We start from the raw sequence: 20,953 nt of genomic DNA on the forward strand, positions 1-20,953 counted from the left end.
TGGAACTTTTAAGGACTGTTCAGTGCTTTGCCCAAAGGCACTGCAGTTTTTTTTTCTGTATTGTGGCAACTCATTCATCAACCATTTCTTTAGATGCAGAATTCTGTCAGATATTTTAAAGGGTGCCGTCAGGTGGCGATGCTTCATATCAGCAGTTCGTAGTGACAGCTGTCTTCCGTAAACCACATTCTCTCATTAACAGCTTCATATCAGAAGCAAGATTTGATCACACCAAGACCACCGGGGTACAAGTCACACATGGAACGTTGTCAGGCCAAAACAGTCCATTTATGGTGATGCAGCATTCCCCTTTGTCATACTGGAAATCTTTGATCATGACTAGGAGGGAAGATGCCTTGGCATGAGTAACACTTCTTGGAAATCTGTATGGTCAACCCATTTGGCTGTGGTATACTGTTCCATAGCTCAATGGTTTCTTGACAATATGTTTCAGATATCCAGTTTTTGTCTGTTTTAATATTAAGACACCCGTAACTGTCACAAGAACTGTAATTGAATAACATTTTGTGGTATTCTATGAAAACTCTTAGTAAAATTGAAAAGACCTCATATGGCCCAGGATAAACTCTCTAAATTGCTGTAATAAATGTGCATGTTCATATGTAGTGACTTGATTAAACAGTATTTTGTTCAGAAAGCTGCAGTTATGCTTGGACCAGTTTCTCATTTGGTTCCAATATCCAACATAACAGCATAAAAGTATTAAAGTGAAGCTCCGGTATGTCAATGTTCTCCTGGGGTCGCCAACTCAAGTTCCCATCTCTGGATACAAGTGTATGTAATAAATAAAAGTGGACCTGGGATTCCTTGTTCACAGCCGAAATCACGTTTTGTTCAAAGCTAAACTTCTCCTTTAACAGCACATTTCTGCACACAGACTATTTTGCCTTTGATTGTAGTCATCTTTGTTGTACTATACAAAGGCAGCAACTGCTGTCATTTTTACCAATTATAGAAGAAATACTGCAGCTTGTAATTCATCAGCAGCCTTGATGCATTGAATGTGTGAACTCCAGAGCGATGAAATATGCAGTGATAAATATACTTTTATTTTCATTTTTTCTTCCTTGTGTAGAGAGGACATTTTATGTCTTAGAAATAAAATAAGTCTTTGTAAACTGTGTGATAATAGAAATATTGAATGAAAATATGTTATGTACTATTAATTAATCTCCTGGAGGACAAAGCTCCTGATCCAAAAAGCCTCGGTACCGAAATGAATGTGTGGTAGGGAGTCCTAATCTTCTTCCGATTCACCTTCTGCCAGAGGAGAGGAATTTGTGAACTTTGCTCGAAAAGTTCCTCTAAATAAAGATCAACTTGTGAGAGAGTTGATCCGCTGCCCTTAAATTAAGAGCAGAACTAGTTTGTATTTGTTTGAACTGTTCCCAAGCAGACTGTTAGGAATTTGCTGACATCACACTACACAGCACCAGATAAGCATTATTTCCCTTGACATTTTAATGTGTATTACTGATCTGTGTGATGTGAAGCCTTGAAATTGAAATGCAAATGCATGAGCAGTGGTTTGGAAAATTTGGCCACTCACTGCCAGCAAGTGTAGAAGTGACCTTGAAGCTACTGAGCTTTGGAATAAAGTTATTTGAAAAATCAAACAAACTTTGGTCATCAGCATTCAAGTCCACAAATCACATAAACACCTTTAAAAAAAACAACTAAACGGCCTACCAAGATATTGCTTCTATCATATTATAAATGGTTTCCCCATTTATTTTCAAGTGTGGCTAATTCACTGACATACAGCAAAATTACAAGTGCACAACAGTGTGTACACGTAACGTATATGTGTTTAAATATAAAACATATTTTCTGGAGAGAATTTTGGTACCCTTCCTCCCAACATGGTAGAGGACATAGATATATGGTGCCTTCAAATGGGGTCGAGTCCATATCAGCGCTCCCCTCATGTCTTATTCACGACCTCGTAAGTTAGTAAAATTCCGAGTTCATGAGTTGTGACGTGTTTGTTGATGTTGGCAGAAATGGCGGTGCACATGGAAAATTAATTTTCCAGTGCGTAATAAGTTAATAAATTATATTGTAAGACAACTGTGTCTGACTAAAATGAACCAAAAAAACAAATATTTTGTTAGAATTTTAATTATTATAGCTCCAAGAGAAAAAATTATGCTTTTATTCATGAAGATAATCATCACCACAATTAACTTAAATATTATGAAATAGGATTTAGGACGAGCGCTTTCTCCTTGTCGTTAACATGTTGTTTACTTTACACTCAATTGGCATGGAATCAGCTGCTTAGCGGTCAAATGTTAGTGTAATATTAATAACGTTATTATAACATTACTAAACGTTACCTTTGACCGAAGTTAGCATAGCTAACATTAAAACAACATCTGTTTAGCTAATGGCGGACTGTTATCCGATTAATTGTGACGTAATGTCACATCTACCGTTTTATATTTATGGTGGAGGACACATTTCTCAGTAACTTTAGCGGTTATTAAAGTTTCATTGTGTTAGTACCAGTTGTACAAATGAATAACGAGTAAGTGTCAGCTAAGACTTTGATTTGACCCCAATTAATTGTGTTATTTGAGGTTTTTAAAGCATGATGAAATACTGGTTGTTAGCATGGGTCTGGTCTCACTGGGATATTTTGGTGAGCAACAAATGTTGAATATAAATGTTCTCTCATGCCCACATGAACCAAATTTAAGCAGGGAACTTCGATAAACATGTTTGTTCTATCCATCAAAAAGTTTTTCCTTTGGTTTCAGTTTTCTCTTCCTCAATTCTGTGCAAAAATAAATACTCAGATTTAGAACTGTATACAATATTTATTGACAATGTATTCATTTCCATAGGTTTTTCATAATAAAGACAGAGACTGACTTTTACAGGGCTTATCTTTGAGAAGGGTACAGCTCTGGGTTTCTGGGAATGTTCTCGTGAGTGGCACATACAAGGATTTTTCAAGGTGGAGGGTGTTGAGAGGGTAAGAGGGATTGATGCTCCTTGGAGTGAAGTCCAGGGTAGCAGGAGGCTAAGGCTTCTTCTGTGAGTGTGTGCAAACATACACTGTCACCAAGATGTGTCATTTAGGCTTTTAGGATGTCAGTCTGTCCTTGCTCTCCAGAGAAGACTCTCTGCTGTCTGATGAAAACCTTGCATTTCCAAAAACCTTCACTTTTCAGGAATGAAGAGAAAAAAAGCCATTTCTCCACCATGTACAACCATGTATTTTTTTTCCAACTTTATACAAGGGATCATGACAGGATTTTGTAAGCATACCTGTCATTGAGTTTTCATAATCCCCAGAGGACAATGTAATCATTCTGTATAGTATAAATGTGAAAATTGCCAAAATTGGATTTACAAGGTTTTGCCAAACAACAGTGTTTGCAGTTATTTAGTTTTTTTTTTTACATAGGAGTATAGAAGTATAAAAATATATGAAACAAAAAAGCGCTGTGAAGTACAAACACATATTCAAAGTGTAGAACTTATGAAGCAGACCTTTCTTGCCAGTTGTCGCTGTGCTTTGGAAACACATTACTGTCTGGCCAACATACACCCACTACACACTCTCACACTCAAATATACCATGTCATACCACATACAGTATTATTCTGAAGATTAAGAAATATATTTATATTGGGTAGGTTGAGACATGTCCTATGGCTGAAGTGGATTTAGTACCTTAATGACTTTTAAAATATTTTAGGTGTTTAGATTCTGCCAATGCTGAAAAAGTGTGCCATGCTGTTAGTACTGTAAATGTGTACTGTGTATAGTATTATGGGACTTGTGTTAAACAGAGAAAGCAAACACATTACAGAGAAAACATCTGAAACAAGCTCACTAAGGTACTTTTCCTTAAGTACAATTCTTGGGTTTGAAGTTGTAGTTGGTGGTTGTAGTGTTGTTAGTAGTGTGAATTGTGCTGACCTGAGATGGTTGACTTTTGGGCGGATACAAAGGCATCGCTAACCTCTTTATCACTTGGCCCCTTTGTGTGTGTGTGTGTGTGTGTGTGTACATATGTCTGTATGTTTGAAAAGGTGGTGTACATTAAGCTGTATTTAGCTGATCATTGGTACAAGAAATTGTAATACTTTTGCTGACACATTACAGCAAATACATGCTGCAAAAGAATATCAACTACATTCATGAATACAGTATATGTTACATTTTGGCAAAACCAAAGAAATGTCTTTTGACAAATAGAGCAAAAAGGAACAAAAAGTGATCAAGTGACACTGTAAAATAGACTATTTACACACTGTAGTTTAACATCAGCCTTTGCATTCTCTTAACATCACAAATTATATTGAAAATGTCCGTTTTGTCTTTTCGGTTGAAAGCTCATAGGTATTTATTTACAAGAATAATATGTTCCAATTGACGATTATTAATATACTATCCGATATATACATATTTATTTAAATATTTTTTTGGGGACATGTTCCCAAATTTGAATTCAACTCACCTATAGAAAAATTTACAATGTCAATGATCTGTTTGAGTAGATCTCAGAATCTATCTGGATCCCTTTGCGTATGCTTTTTTAAAAAATTTACTTGCAAAATAAACAAACATTAAAAACAAGAAAGATGAGAAGAATTGTGTTTGACATAATCACCAGAACTATTAAAAAAACTCCCAAAACAAAATGTAACAATTTACTTACTATGCGCAGTTTTCAATACCTAGATCAACACAATGTGAAAATGGTTCATTTTGATGAGTGACATGTAAACACCAGTGAGGTTATTGTAAGTTAGAACTATGCACAAAGTTCAAAGATTACATTTCATTTGTTGGGCAGTGCTTGTGAAAATGCATCATTGTGTCATTCTTAAAATAGTTGTAACTGTTACGTAAATGCTTTTTTTTAGAAAAACGTAAATATTCTTAATAACATCATCAATATTTGAAATACCAATCAGACATACTTATCATAAATTGTAATTACAGACTTATGTATGCTCATTTGTGAGGTGAATTAAACACAAAAAAGCACAAATGAAATGAAACAATTCAGTGAGAAAGGAGAAAGTGATCAAAAACTGAATATCAAGGAGTTACTACTGTACAAAGCATGCAGTGAAACATAACGGTCTGTGGCTACATTTTAAGTAAACAATTATAATATTAATGTTCAAGTGTTCACTCACACTTTCACAATCAAGATGAATGGCATACCAGGATAAATTAACCCTTTGAGTTAGGTCTTGTTATATTAGGTGAACTCAAAAGAACCATTTGAGACAAATGCTCCAGTTATCATTTTAGTGTGATTTTTGAAAGATATTTGGAGTCACCTTCTCCTTGTCACTTTATCTTTCATTTGCCACTCACAGGGACTCCTTTGATGAATGATTTGGTACTTTGTGTATGCGAAAAAGAGGCCATAATGCCAGAGTTCATTCATACGAACACTGTGGAAAATCTATGGGGAGAGGGATATGACACTTTTGTGTATTGCAGCCCTAGTTGTATTTCTACATTTTAGCCTTGTTGTAACTGAAACATAGTGTGATCATTATGTCATCTTAATAAATGTCCTCTTAAAACAGCCCCCATAAGCACCAGGTATTAGAAGAACTTCGGTACAGCCTCTATGGCTTTTAAGAACTTATGTGCAAAATCTTTTTATAAAATCTACCTTGTGTACATACAGTCAGAAGCACATCATCATTAGTAAATAAGCAGTAATTATCTGTTATACGTTCATTTTGGATTTACGGCTAAGTCCTTGTCATCAACCCATTTTTCAATCTGGAAACAATTCATGACTAAGAGGTTTTCAACTAATGATGATTATAATAATCTGGCTTGGGAGGCAGATGCAATACATACTGTAAACTCATTGGCAACAAAAGGAAACATCATCTGCATAGAAAAAATTAGATTAAAATAATGGTGTCAAAAGCTGATATTTGAAGGTTTTTTTGTGCTTTTTATGCATTCTGTCCTTTTAGCTTTACCATCTGTGTTCTTGTTGAACCATGAAAGAATAATCATAGCTAATAAAGTGCCTTTTCAGCAGTTGCGAGTAATTTTCTTTAACCATGTGGTAAATATGTATCCAATAACGTGATAATAGAGATTTGAAAGGGACATTTTGTAGGTCATATTATCCATACAATAAATGCTATTCATGTGATATTTATGTAAATATACAGTTAAAGACTTAACTACTTTTTCAGATACAGTCGTCCCCAAAGACATCCATACTGTGTATTTTGTGCTTTGGGGTAGAATCCAATAAGTATTAATAATTATAACAATATATAAGTAAAGCAAATTTGGCTAAAGACAAAATATTATTTATTTTCTTTCTTACATATTTCTCTCTTTGGGTTCTGTACACTATTTCAACAGTTTGACACAGTACACACTAATGACAATCCAAATGGCTGTATTAGCTTTATGCTTCTTTACATTATACCATTTTTGACCTTCTATAGACGCCTTGAGTGCAATCGGAGTTAAAACCTGGAATTTTTTGGAATGCTCTTAGTTGATGTTACTTAATACTGCCCTATTAAAATGGTTTATGAACTGAGAAGATGCTTAGAAATAAATCATATAATGCTCCCAGTATATTAAAGTAGAAAAATGTTGATCTGAAATTTCTTTCACATTACATGATATTGTAAATTGTGAACTTCAGGCCCTTATATTATCAGTATGAAATTAATTATAGTAACATCTTAGAAAACCCTGCTGACCTGAAACATGCTTCAGTACTTTTTAAATAGTGTCACTGAAAGTAAATGGTAATCAACTCGTCAATTGGTATCTAACTGATATGATATTTTGGCAATGAATTATGTATGCTGTAATTCTAACATAATAAAAACATAAAAATATATGCAAACAAACATTTTAAAAAATGGCAAGATACACAATTCACAAAATATGTACAATTTAAACAATTACTCAGGAACAGGCACCTTATATGTTTGTAATCTCTCTTCTATAAGGTTTTCACGTGTTAGCCAGCAAATGCGGTATTCCAAGATATGATGGATCCAGTCCTGAATAGTGATTCAGTCCAGTTTTACAAGATCACATAAAAATGAAACAAACCAGATACAAACAACAAATGAGAAACATATTTTGCTGTTTGTTCTTGCCCTCACTGATGTCCTTTGTTTCTTTTAATTGACATAGTAAAGCCAGTAAACAATGTTGAAGAAGGAGAAGACAGTTGGGAAGATCACCCTCGACCATTTGTCAATAGAGTTTACATCAGTCAAGTCTGGGATGTTGATCTTTAGCTGTGAAGCGCGCCTTCGTAGTCGGCTCTTCTTTTGAGTCATGTGGCACTCCAGCGTGTTTCGGCCAAAGTTGTGCCTGGCCAGCCCGGCTTTGCGGTACTGTAGAGTTGAGCTGTCGTAGGTCAGCATGGTATTTCGTGGGTCATTGAGACCCAGAGCTAGCTCTGATATGCCCATGTCATTCTTGATGTCCAGGGTGCCCATTAGGATGTTTTCATGTGGGTCCATCTGCCCAAGAAAAAGAGTCAAGTTTGTCTAGTGTATGACTATCATGCAACAGCAATTTGTCTCTGATAAATACATTTTACTAAAATTAATAAAAAAGGAAGTGCCAAGATTATATTTCAAAAATGGTAGAGACCATAATAATTAACTATGGGGGTATATAATTATGTGTAATGTGAAATGGGTAGCTCCTATTGACAAATCCATAGAGAATAATCATTATCTATGGAGTGTTTTAGCGTCTTTGATTGACGTTTTAGTTTTATCTGCCCAGCACCAAACAGCAGACAGACAAAGTTAGTGACTAGCTAATGCACATAATGGAACATTTGGAAGCTAAAGAGCCATATGTTTTCTCAAGAAGTTGGTGAAGATCAACTCTTAAGAATATTGGACTTATATTATCCAGGTGGCCAAAAACACAACTCCAAATAAATGTTCATGCATGTTACAATGGTAACCCATTATCAACTGTATAATATGTCAATGTTTGTGTTTACATCTTGTTCTGCTGCCTCTAAGTGGCCAAAAACAATCTAAATGTAAACACAATTTGACATTTTGGAAATAGATTTTTGCAGTACCTTATTCTTTTGATCGCCAAGTCCAATTGCTGCGTCATCCACAAAGATTGGTTCCCACATCGAGTCATGACCATCAAGATCCCTTTGTTTCATTCTTGCATACAGAGTATCATCTCTGCCAACTACATTCCCCACCAGCCACTGCAAGCAAGCAGAATCGCCATGGTTACTTGAGCAACTTTAAATGCAAATACATGTGGACATGAACTGCAGTACAGCAGTGTTATCAGAGGATTCAAGTTCAGTTTTACTTTCCTCTTTTGCCTGCACTCCATATTACAGGATATAAATGTTTCCACTCAGTATAGACAGCATTTTGTATTCAACTAATATTACCACATCCATGTGCAGCCATGTTATGGTGGCCATTTTGCATCCCTGCTAGTAAGTATTTGGTTCACGTCTGCTGGGAGGATAAACTGGGAATGTGAACGCAACTCTTTCAAGACAAAGAGCCAAGTGGCTCTGAGACCTTCTTTCCCTCTGTTCCAGCTGGCAACATGTCTCATTTGGATTTCAAACAGGGCTAGTACAAGCTTATTAGGCTGGCTTTCCTTGGCACAGTGATGGCAGGAAACATTAGGTCAACCCCTCCATTTGAAGTGGTGACATTTCTTTTCTTTGCTAGTAATTATTCTGAGCTCCTTAGACAGCTTTATGAATAATTAATTTGCAATTCTGCTGCAAAGTAAAGAAAATATGTGATTAGGTGAATCTAGAGCAAAGAAAACTGCTTTCACTTGAAAATGTGACAACATGGAAGCTAATCTAGAGTTTGCTTTACATGGAGGCATTTTTCAGTGAAATATTCTGAATTTGGGGAAATGCAGGTCGACAAACTACAGAGGCAAGGTAGGGCACTGGTTCCCAACCTGGGGGTCCTGACCCCCAATTAGGGGTCGCCAAAGCTTCACAGGGGGTCGCGAAGCCTTCTTGATTTTAAGGAGTGTAAGACAACTTTTTTTAAAACTATACGGTTGGCCTATATTTCAGGATTTCATTCATCTCTGAGAAGAAAATTAAATTATTATTATTTTCTTAAAGTTTTGATTAATATTTAAGCTATAATCAGGATAGGAGCACAGTGAAGACCTGAAAACAAGCTATATTCACAGAGCTTTCCCTCTGCTAAACAGCCTCATCCTGCACGCAGTTAAAACAACCAAAGAGATAACAAAATAATGACCAAGCGTCAGGGAGAAGAAAAAACATTGATTCTGTCATAAAAGAAGATTATTAAGTTTGAATGATTGTTAAAAAATCAATAAAATACATAATGCAGACAAAATATTGTGTTAAAATCCTTAAAAAAATAACAGGAAAACTCATCTCTGATGCAATATTCACAGAAAATAGTCTGCTCTAAATGTATCTAAATGGCTTGTTTTACACAAACTTCCTGCAGGTATTGTGCTGACTATTACTTAATTGGGTTAATTGTATCAGTTTATCAGTTGTTCTGTACAATAAGTGTTATGCATTGATAATATTGTCACTTAGTCAGGGGTCATCAGTTTACTCAATGATAGAAAAAGGGTCCCTTCAGGAAAAAGGTTGGGAACCACTGAGCTAAGGTATTCCTACCTTGTTTGGATCCATCCTCATCTTTTCGTTGTTGGCTATAATTAGTTTCTCAGCTGCCCTTTTCTGACGTTGAGGGCCCCGTCCAAAGAAGATGTAGTTTACCAGCGCATACTCCAGCAGGGCCAGGAAGACAAAGACGAAGCAGCCCATGAGGTACATGTCTATGGCCTTGACGTATGGGATTTTCGGGAGGGTTTCTCTTAGATGGGTGTTAATGGTAGTCATGGTGAGCACCGTGGTAATACCTGCAGAAGAAAGACCATTACATTATAACAGAAACAATATGAATCAAGAATGTTGGCAGTATAAAGTATGCCGTTTTTATGTAAGGCACTCACAAATTTACTCCTTGCATTATCCTTTCTATTAAATCAATAGCAACAATCAACTGGAACCCCTACTTACTGTACGGTCCTGACTGAATGTGTGACAGTTTTAATCCTTCCGACTGCAAGACATCTTTGTGATCTACTTGATGCCATGTCTGTGCTTGATTAAGCCTGCCAGGATCAATGAACCCAAGGGGCTTACCCCCATGACTTCAAACCATTCATCGGGAGACGAGCTAAAAGACGTGCACCTGAAGTGCTGCAGCGATTTGAAATTCAAATGTCAACCTTGGTCTTGTTCATTAGCGAGAACTCCTACCGAGAAAAGTTGTAGACAGTTTTGAAAAACCTCGCCCAGCAAGCTGTGGGGATAGTTACTGTCAGATTGACTGTGCATATCAATGTGTTGAGTTTCTGCTTATTATGAGTGACATGCTAAGTCTTGTTGGTAGTGATTTCATTTCATATTCCTGCCGTTTTAAGCAAAGCACTGGCTCTTGGATGTAGTGTGCTTACAATAGTGTGTGTCTATGGTATTATCCATATGCAGGAATTATATTCTAAAGCTTAAATATGATTTTCCTCGCATGATGAAATAATTGTGTTCTCAGCTCCTATAGCGCTCACAAAGCCTCCCACGCATACGTGTATATTCTACTGTGAAAGCATTATTGCACCATTGAGCACTATTGAGAGTCTCAGTAAACAATTACTAAATTATTTTACAGCTGTCACAAAGCTGTCAGGTGACTACCGCTCAAAATAGGATTCAGGCAATTTTCCCAAGCTGTTGCTGCAAGAGCTTAACAATAACAACAAAGGATTCCTGCAGCACCGTGGCCATGTGATTCAGCCATTACAGGTCCATTTTAATGCCCGAAACCAGGTCAGAGTAAAGTGGTTCCTGAGTCTAGTGTAGATTGGGGGGTGACCGAACATTTCCCAACTCTGCTGACCCACCTCCATTATGGAGCATTACCTTTTTTTTTTCATTAAATCCCATGCATGCCTTCCCCCCGGATCACTAAATGCAGCTCAGTCGTCAATCAGCAAAATTGCCTTGTCGACTAAAGCGAGGGATGGGTTGAAGGATGGATGAAGCTGGGTGGATGGAGTTGGGTGAAAAGAAGACAGGGAGCTTCCGATAAACACAGAGTAAGCTAGAAGCTCGATACAAACCTCACAGGCTACACGGGGTTTACATAATCAAGGATGACGGGGGGAAATTGGGACTTCCAGAAAAGCACAAAGGCTCTGGAATCAGAGTGGAAACAAATCAAACTGGTCATCCATCATAATACGTCTGTAGGATTCAGCAACATTTGTTGTACTGTGATGGATATTTGACCCTGTTAATACCCACAGAGATTGTAAAAGAAGTGAAACAGATACCAATGAAAATTAGCCTTTCTGGCTAACTGGCCTATTTTCAGAATATTATTAATATTCACTGTCCCTGTCAAATAAACTAATAATAAACTAAACTAAACGTGTAGCTGTGGATCACTGCAGTGCTATTCTCTAATGACTGTATAAGGACCTTATGAGGTCTAAAATGAATAAATACATACAGCACAGAAATCAATTAATGCATTTATAAAGGGGAAAATTTCAGATCAAATTTGAAGACCTGTAGAACGCAACACAATCTCACTCCCAACTCGTCAAATACCGCTGCTTGGTCAGTGCCTCTCGGCATCTGAGAACATTGAAAAGGGTACCCCTCTTGCGTAACTTTTGGACGGACCAGAGACGGCGTGTCAAGATACATTCGCTACATGTCCTTTCAAAATAAACGTCTTTTTTCACAGGAAGTTAGGTTTAGGCAACACAACCACTTGGATAGGAAATTGTAGTGTTTGACGTTAAATTCACTGACTCAACTTACGTGACTAACGACTCACGTGACTCACTGGACTGACGATACCAACGAGTCACGTGACTAACGACTGACGTGACAAAATGAGTCAACGTTACTTTTAACGTTACGGCAGACGAACACCGGTCTCCTGGTTGAAAGTCTTGTGTTTGTTTGACCATCCACCACCCCTCCATCCTGAAACCGTCGATTAATGCCTCAAGTGGTTTACATTGAGGTTAGTTGAAAGCCCGGTTCATCACAAACTGTTGCTTAAGGGTACCTTCCGCTCGTCGGTTTCCGATGCCGGGGCCCTATCCAATCGGTGGTGTTTGATGAGTTGGAAGTGAGGGTTGTAGAAATAGGATTCTTTCCAATGAAAAGTCATGGCCTTCTCAGCACTACAAAGTTCATTTGTCCATCCATCCATCCATCCATCCATCCATCCATCCATCCATCCATTTATACTTATAGGTCAAACAGGTCTTCTACAAACTATTGCTTTTTTCTTTATCAGTATATTCAATGTTTGGTTTTCTACAGATTTTCTTGCCTGGCTTAATGTTAGATATGTTGTAAATCTTTCTTTCCTCAACCTGTCACCACCAAGGTTTCTTGTCTCTATTCGCCCTTCGAGTGAATGATGTGAATGTTCTGAGGTGAAATTAGTGGGAAAAAAATAAATCTATGTATAGCTTTCCCTGGTCAGTCTATTTCAGCGCCAGAGTAATCTCCTTTTAAAGTGTCCACCCCAATGTACTGTCAATCTGTCTATATTTGTATTGCAGGCCTCACCCAGAGCCACTCTGGCAGCAGAGGCGTCATAGTTGATCCAGAAGGAGACCCAGGAGAGGATAGTGATAAGTATAGAAGGCATGTATGTCTGCAGGATGAAGTACCCGATGTTTCTCTTCAGCTTAAAACTCAGGGACAGACGAGGGTAAGCACCTGCAGAGAGGGGACGGGGAAGGAAAAAAAAGCAGAAGCAGTGTAAGATGACGGATTCCCACAATATTTGCCAGAGCTGCCAGGTCTCAAGAGCTTTATGTTTTCTGATTGTGATTGTGTCCCAAGACCTCAGCATTAGTTCAGACAAAAGAACAGGTAATTTGTCAGAAAACTGTGTTTCTTATCTACTCAAGGTATAGGCGCTAAATCGTACTCATTTAAGGTTTGGGAATGTTAGTTTTGATGGGTATTGGCTATCAAAGATGACTATTGGTTGAAGACGGAGTAAGAATGCTAGTTTTGGGTGTTGTAGTAAGCTACACCTATCATTAATCCTAGGTTTACAAGCCATGTACAAAAAGGGATACCATCGTTCAAACCTCTTCTGTGGTCAGACATTAGCGACCTTTTGAAAATAAATTCAAATTAGGCGCATTTCCATCAACTGGTTTGGAGCAAATAAACTCGGGTACAGCGTAGGTTGGTCAGAAGTTGGCACTATAGGCTATACAAGGCTATAATCAGCAAGTAAACCGAGTAGAAGAAGAAGTAGAGGTTGCGAACCAAAAACAACCACGCAACCTTTTTTTTTTTCAATGGGAATCAAAAGGTGTTCTAGTGAGAAAAGTCTATCAAAAATCATATAAAATACTTAAATTATTTTTTGGGGTAAATCAATTAACCTTTTAGTAAAGAGTGAAAAATCTTCATCACAATTTCACTGGGCCTAAGGTCAAATTTTGTCCAAACAGTCATTACATTTCAGAAGAGGGAAGCAGTGAATGTTTAGCACTTTGGCTTGATAAACTGATTTATTATTAACGTTGTTGTGAGGGTATACTAAAAACGTAGACTGCACTCCTTCAGCAGTTCTTCTTCCAAGCTCTTTTATCAACAATAATCTTTCATCCCTGGGTTGTCCATTGCAGAAGCAACTCAGTAAAAAGCCATATTTGTTGTGTCCACTAAACTGAAGCATCAGCGCTCTCCAGAATTACCTGTTCTCCACCGCCTGTGTTTATACACAATATTGCAAGAGGTTTGATGATTTGTCTGTTGAGGGTCCTCCTTTTTTTCGCTTATCTTGCTCTATTGGAAATAAGCCCACAACAGGGGTTTTGGTAATGGCAAATTTTATCAGCACACATATTCCTCTCCTTAGGGAATTGGCTGTATTTTGGTTTGAGTTGCATTACAACTGAATGGGGAAAGGCACCATGAGAATACACTGCATTATACAGTGTATTGGAGAGTCATGCAGAAAACAGAAGAGGGGCGAGGGAGGAAGATAAAGTCTTTTTAATGAAAGCACCAACAACCCACCAGCCTCAGCTCCTCTTGGAATGTCGCCACTTAGATCTGCTATTTCATTTAGCTAATGTTAGCACGAGCCACCGAGAGAATCCCTAAATTAGTTCTTTATGAAGTGAGGAAACAGCTTGGGTAGTAAATGACAGGACGGAGGTACAACTGTGCAGATTTATTATTCATAAGGGCGCCAATGACATTGGCCATCCTTGGAGTGAAACATGACACTCGTATTGGGTGAATGCCCAGGCACTTGTGCTGATGTTTGCATCTCTGGGTGGCCCCGAGGTCATTCACTCCATATCGCAGTAGACAGCACATAAAAGGGGAATCCCCGTCTACCATATCTCTATATAATGCAATACATTCAGGGCAAACTGCAGGGACACAGTTGGGTTGATAAATAAACACATACACGCATGCATACACAAAACATCGTGCATTCATCAGAAAGCATTATGTTATTAATAAGGTTACGTGGAACGTGTGACCCCTGCAGACAAAACAAGCCCTCTCATTGGTGGAGTCTCCATGTTCTTATTGCATTAGTGTTTTGCTCTCATTCAGTGCAGTATCCAGAAACTGTATTCAGCAGAACACGCTTACAATTGCTTGCTTGCATGACAAATTCATGAATATGAAAATGCAGAGGAGATGAATATTTCATTGTATCAGACAGCATTCTTTTTGTTTATTGCTGTTAAATAAGTCATGGTGTCTTCCATCTCCCAGGATGGCACTTCATTTGAAGGTTTGTATGTGTCTTCTTCGTGCATTTGCATAACATTTTGCATCTCTGGAAATTAGTGGATGCTATTTTTCATATCAATAAGTGCAAACTGTCAAAAGAGTCAATATTTATGAATCGCCATATTGCCCTCTTTGCAGCAGCGTAATGATAATGAAATGAAATAACCCTAAGAGACAGAAAATAATTAAAGGTCTCTTTTAATGAAAATAATAGCAAAGTATTAAGTGGAAATTTACCATATATGCTTCAACTTAATATTTACTTCAGGGATAATAATATTGGATTGCATTGTATTTATGTATGTATGTTGTATTGGTGTTGCTGTTATTGTGCTCAACCAATCAACTATGATTCATGCATTTCAAATGTTCGTTTTCCATTACCTGTGGAGAAGACGACATTCTTTGAGATGAGATTATGATCCACAATGGAGAACTGGGGCAGTTCGATCCTGTCCACCCCCGTCACAGCATTGTGTCCTCCTCGCCAGTAGAACTCAATGTCATCTGTAGTGTAGCCATCTGAGAAAAAAGCACAGGAATTACTGAGGATTGTTAATGGTCTGTACAGTATATATATATGTTCATAATTGTGTCCCATCTGGATCCCGTACCGTCCAGTTAATGAATCACTTTGTCTGATTAGGTTTGCATTTGTCACCATTTTACATTGTGCTGACAGCAGACACAGTAATTGGTCTTTGGTTCACTGATTTGAAATATGAGGTTATCCGCAAAGAAAGGATGTTTCTTTTATCTTAATTTGTGTATATGCATTTACAGTATGAATATACTGTATGTGCTTGTTTCCTACAACTACTTACTGATTTAAGTGGTGCCAGATCCATTTATCCCACACATACTTGCATAATTGTATATAAAAAGAAAAAAAAGGGGGCTTGCTAAATTGGATTAGACTGGGGAGAATGAATGGAAGTCAGTGAACCTGGCGTCTCAATGCCATGACACTGTCAAGTAGCAACTCCGGCACCCGGTTACACCCTACTTCTCTCCACTCCATCCAACCACTTAAAAGCTAAAGGTGATCAAGCATTTTCAGTTGTTGGCCCTAAATTGTGGAATAGTTTGCTGTTAACGATTAGATCTTCCTCCTCCACTGATACCTTTAAAATCTGTCTAAAAATACATCTCTTTTTTTGTTTAGCTAATAATTATCATCACAAAGTCCGTACTTGACTTGCTGGGACTTGAACCGGCAACCCTCCGGTTCCCAAGCCAAGTCAACTTTAGTGTTTTTAAACGTGCTCTAGAAATGAACGTGACTTGACTGCGTTACTGTAATTATTCAGTACAATTATTAGTATTATTTTATATTCAAAATGATCCACTTGTGTGCTCTTGAATCTACTTGACCCCTCACTTGGGATAGTTCAACCCATTCTTTTTACCAAGTCGTCTCATACGGACGCTCGGTCAGTACCCATTGGCAAGCTTTTTTAGTTTTTTACTTAGGTTAGGAAAATTACTTGGTTGGGTTTAGTAAAATATTGTGGTTTGGGTTAAACTAAGTATAGTGAGATAACTTCAGTTATGTACCTACGTTTCTGTGAATGAGACCAGGCTGGATTGTTGATCTTGACATAACATGGGAAACAACTCAGGGTAGTAAATTTTGTTAACTGAAGTACTCACACAGTTACACACATGCAGCTGCCCAGTACAACTAGTGGGCCACTGAGCAGCTCTACAACAATTCTATGCCTTGTTTCAAGTGCACTTCTGAGGTACCCAAGCGCAAATCACATGCTGATGCCTTGGTACTGTATTCTTGACAATAACTGAATTATGGAAAAACCTGTTAAAACTATGAATTATGAAATGAAGTTAAACATACGACATGCCACATTGGAGCTGATGGAAACCCTTATATATGTGACTAAATATATATGAGTCAACTTTATTATGTTTTGTCCCATGAGCAACTAAATAATTAAATACCAAGAGCCATAATGATTAAATAACCAGGCTTGGAATCCATTTTCATCTTTAAAACACAGTAAAATCTGTAAAGGGAATAAAAGCAAGTCCATTAATATTAATCTGAACCAGAGCTACTCGCTCTTTTGCTCTCATTTTGGCCCAATCAGTGGAGACATGGACAGCAAGGCGGCCAGTGGGCAGGAGCAATAAATGATTGAGTAACACGCTACTCTGTAGTTACTGTATAGCTGAAGACAAGTGCTCTTACAAAAAAGAAGGCAAGAAGAAAAGTAGAAAATTTTCATTAGACCATGAAACTTGGCTCTTGCATAATCCACTGCCTACTGTCTGCTCTGGTGCAGTTGACATGTCTGATGACTTCAGGGCAGAAGAGTGTTGGTCACAGAGAGGAGAGAAAGGAGATGAGGAGAGACGGGAAACAGCTGAGGTTGGCGCACTTCTTTAGAAGGTGTGTTCACCAATAAAGCCATGCTAAAACTATGTGATGCTCAATTAAAACAGCCGATTAGACTGTTGGCAGGCTATTAAATAGGCGCTGTCAGTCGCTATAAGCCCCATAAATGTGAGTCATAGGTGCCTACTACATCCACTAGTAGGTTTTATCATCTATTCACATGGTAGATCACCGAAATAAGGTATAAAAGAGCACGACAGCGACCTCTAGCGACCGTAGTAATTATGACAGGATGGGACACAAACACAGAGTTTGCATTCCGTGTGAAACTAACAACTTGTAGTTGTCTTTGTGTTCTTAGTTATTTTAAGCTAATACACAATGTTTCCCTTAACTTAACCAAGTGTTTTTTTTGCCTAACCTAAATAAGTTGTAGTTTTGTTGCCTAAACCTAAAGAAGCCTTTTTGTTTGTGTTCAAAACATGACGTTTCATTTAGTTTTACAAAGTGTTATTTTTGCCTAACCTAAATAAGTTGTAGTTTTGTTGCCTAAACCTAAAGAAGCCTTTTTGTTTGTCTTCAAAACATGACGTTTCATTTAGTTTTACAAAGTGTTAGAACGTGTTGCTTTTAAGTTTCACTTTCACTTTTACATCGTATAGCGTATTAGGGCCCTATTGACCCACATCTATGGTGCTTATAGCGACTGATAACGCCTATTTAACGGCCTGATAACAGTTGAATCGGGTGAGTAAAACAGCAATTTGCAAAATAATATATAAAAAGGGGTTAAACTGTCAGCATGTGAACCTTTGCGCGCATGTTTGTATGCCTCTTTCAATAATAATAAAGTTGTTTGAGGCCTCCCTATGCAACAGCAGTAGTCACCATAATAATAAACCATGCTGTATGTACAGCAGACAAGCTTGTTTAAAAACACAGACGGCAATATTGCTTTTCCATATTGGCATTCTTTAGGGCGACAAAAGGGTTGAGAGGCGACACAGAGCTCATTTCTATAGCGCAAAACAGTTAGATTGTTATATTTTGTACATAGCAAGCTGGCAGCGCTATAGATTGTCTCAGAGCTCTGACAGCTCACCATGAGTGTATCCAAGTGTGAACTCGCTCAACTAAGAGGCAGGAGGTCTAGACTTGCAATACACTCTGCTGCCTCGAGACAAACAACCGAATCATAAAACTGATCAAACTGTTCAGTCGCTCCCAATATGGAATGGTAGTTTTGCATTTTTAGGTAACAGCAGGAGATGGACTAAACAACAAATCGGCAGTTTTCAGTACGATAATAACCCTTTGTGATGGTTGCTGCAAAGGGGATTTGCATGCATGTTAGTAGAATTTGCCAGAGCGATTATTGTTGCATGCGTGCAAGTTTTGTCAAATGCTCTGTCAAATGTTGATGGGGAGATTTAGCAGCTAGAAAGTGAATTAAAATGTTTGATTTGCATGAGTATGTGCAGTATGTGTGTGTGTGGGATGGTGGTGGCGACGTGCTGGATGACGAATGAAAGCACATTTGACAGAACAATTTAGAGGGAACTCCCACGTTGTTTCATTGCATTTAATATAGGTCGTTACGCCACACCTCTCCTATTCCTCCTCTGGTCTCTGCTTTTCTCCCCCACTCTTCCTCTCTAACTTGTTCTGTTTTTATCTCCCTTTCTCCCACCACTTTTTCCATTTGATTACACTACTCTCTGTTATTTCTCTCACAACTACTGTTATGTGTCCGTCTATCTTTCACTCTACCTTCCCTCTTCCATAGCCTGCTCTGCTTAATTAATACTTGTGTGACCTATTTAGTTGCTCTGAATTATTAACACAGACTCCTCAGTGGCTGCTTTCAACACCCTCACACTCTGACATCTCCTGGTCCTCTTGACGGAAGTGGAGTTTGGTGCGTTAAGATATAATCCCATTTTTCTCTCAAAAACAATGGATTTCCAACACAGTCATGTACAGTTTGGGTAGTCATATGGCATCATCATCATGGTCATCGCCTCACAAAGGGGTAATCAATAATTTCTCAGAATGTTTTCCAAAGGAAATAAGTAGCCAAAGGACAAAGGGATGGGAAAATGAGATTAATGTGTTCTTCTTCTCTCAGTTCCAGTAAAACGCCTGGCAGCTGCATTTTGAAACAACTTGCAGACGATTAAGTGCTTCTCTACTAAGTGCAGAGTATAAGGAAATTATATTAGTCGAGATGGGATGAAATAAAGGCAGGTCAGGTCAGGGGCAGACAGAAATAACTTAATTTTGGATACATTTCTTAAGTGATAAAGCCGCGACTGAACCACCGCCTGAGATTCAAAATTTAAATTTGAGTCAATGTGTTCTGTCCCAGAGGATGAAAGCTCATTTTGTTGGTGACCCCCTGATCCTTCCTCTTGTGTCACCACCGAGGCCAAACACGGGATGTATCAACATGTAAGGGAGATTGCCATTACATTTACTACTATAGGCAGATCTCATACACTGTTAGTAGCTATACCTACGAAAAGTAATGCACTGTAATTTGTGTATATCCCACAAAATCAATGTGTAATCGTGAACCAGGAAATATAAAGAGCAAATGCTGCATAAGGAGGTCAGGGTGGATGGGTGGGTCAAAAAATACTGGACTTTTGCCCATGAGGCCTGCGTTCTTGTCCCGTGTGATACAAGCAGTCAATGTTGATGTATTGTCTATGTAACGCCACATCTGGAGTTATTTTAAGCCAAACCGCGATCTTTTCCTAAAACTAACTAAGTAATTTTGTTGCCTAATCCTAACCAAGTCAATCTTTTCCTAACCCTACGTAGTTGTATTGCCTAAACCTAACCAAGTTGTTTCCTGTGAAGACGGATGTTTATTATATGTAACAAACGGAAATGTAGACGTGTTGCTGGACATCCGCAGGATAAAAAAAAAATGGAAGAATAACTTTTTCGTAAGATATCATACGAACCGTTTTATGAGAATACGTTGACAACTATCATTCTCCCTGGAGGATGAACCCTTTCTGTTTTGCACCACCTAAAATGGCAACTCATCCAAAGATATATCTCAAGATCTATAGCAGGCAGATTGTAATTGCACAGATTGCACATTCTCGATCCCGACGCGATAAAAGCTTTTAAATATTAATGATCCGGCCCTCATATTTTTGAGTGTCCAGCTACCCAATTCACTTAACTCCATTGTTTCTATGTCATTGAAGCTGACTTTGCAATTTTACGTCACTTCGCTTTCATACTAAAGTTATTATATCACAGTATTTGGCACAGATGGATCGTCCTGATTCCCATTGCATGATTAACTCAAATGAGTGAGAGAGAGAGAGAGAAAAGACATCTGCAATACATGCCAGACAAGAGAGAGTAAGTCTACTGTATAGCTATGAAACAATGTAATGAGAAAAGAGGAAATTAGCTCCTTGATTCCTCAGTGGCATGAGAGGAAAACTCATCCCTTCAGTACAAAAAAAAGAAACTAAGGGTGTGACAATATGTATTTTACGCCAGCACAAAGGCTTCTCTCATGGATTCCAAAGTCCGGGAGCGTTGGCAGGCCAAAAATAAATGAAATTGTTCACGATAGCATCAGAGGAGATAGCAATACAATACTAAAGCTATTTGACTGGGACTCTGGCATATCTCCCTGACCAAATCTGACTCCAGGCCTTTTTATCAAGCTTATGAAATAATGTCTC

At 38.0% G+C, this 20,953-nt stretch overlaps 1 protein-coding gene across 2 annotated transcripts in view; it reads right to left on the reverse strand.

The window, feature by feature from the left end:
* Window positions 1–3,907: 3,907 nt before the first annotated feature.
* The window catches only part of gabrb2b (gamma-aminobutyric acid type A receptor subunit beta2b), a 71,287-nt gene continuing 54,241 nt past the window's right edge, over window positions 3,908–20,953 (reverse strand). For both annotated transcript variants that reach the window (XM_074611065.1, XM_074611066.1), the window contains 5 exons: window positions 15,266–15,403; window positions 12,671–12,823; window positions 9,689–9,933; window positions 8,105–8,245; window positions 3,908–7,523 (listed from right to left, as the gene is read on the reverse strand). In XM_074611065.1, coding sequence (XP_074467166.1) covers window positions 7,176–7,523; window positions 8,105–8,245; window positions 9,689–9,933; window positions 12,671–12,823; window positions 15,266–15,403 — 1,025 coding nt within the window. In that variant the 3' untranslated portion in view covers window positions 3,908–7,175. The remainder of the gene's footprint in view (window positions 7,524–8,104; window positions 8,246–9,688; window positions 9,934–12,670; window positions 12,824–15,265; window positions 15,404–20,953) is intronic.

Source organism: Sebastes fasciatus, chromosome 16, assembly GCF_043250625.1.
Source record: "Sebastes fasciatus isolate fSebFas1 chromosome 16, fSebFas1.pri, whole genome shotgun sequence".
NCBI classification, from domain to species: domain Eukaryota; kingdom Metazoa; phylum Chordata; class Actinopteri; order Perciformes; family Sebastidae; genus Sebastes; species Sebastes fasciatus.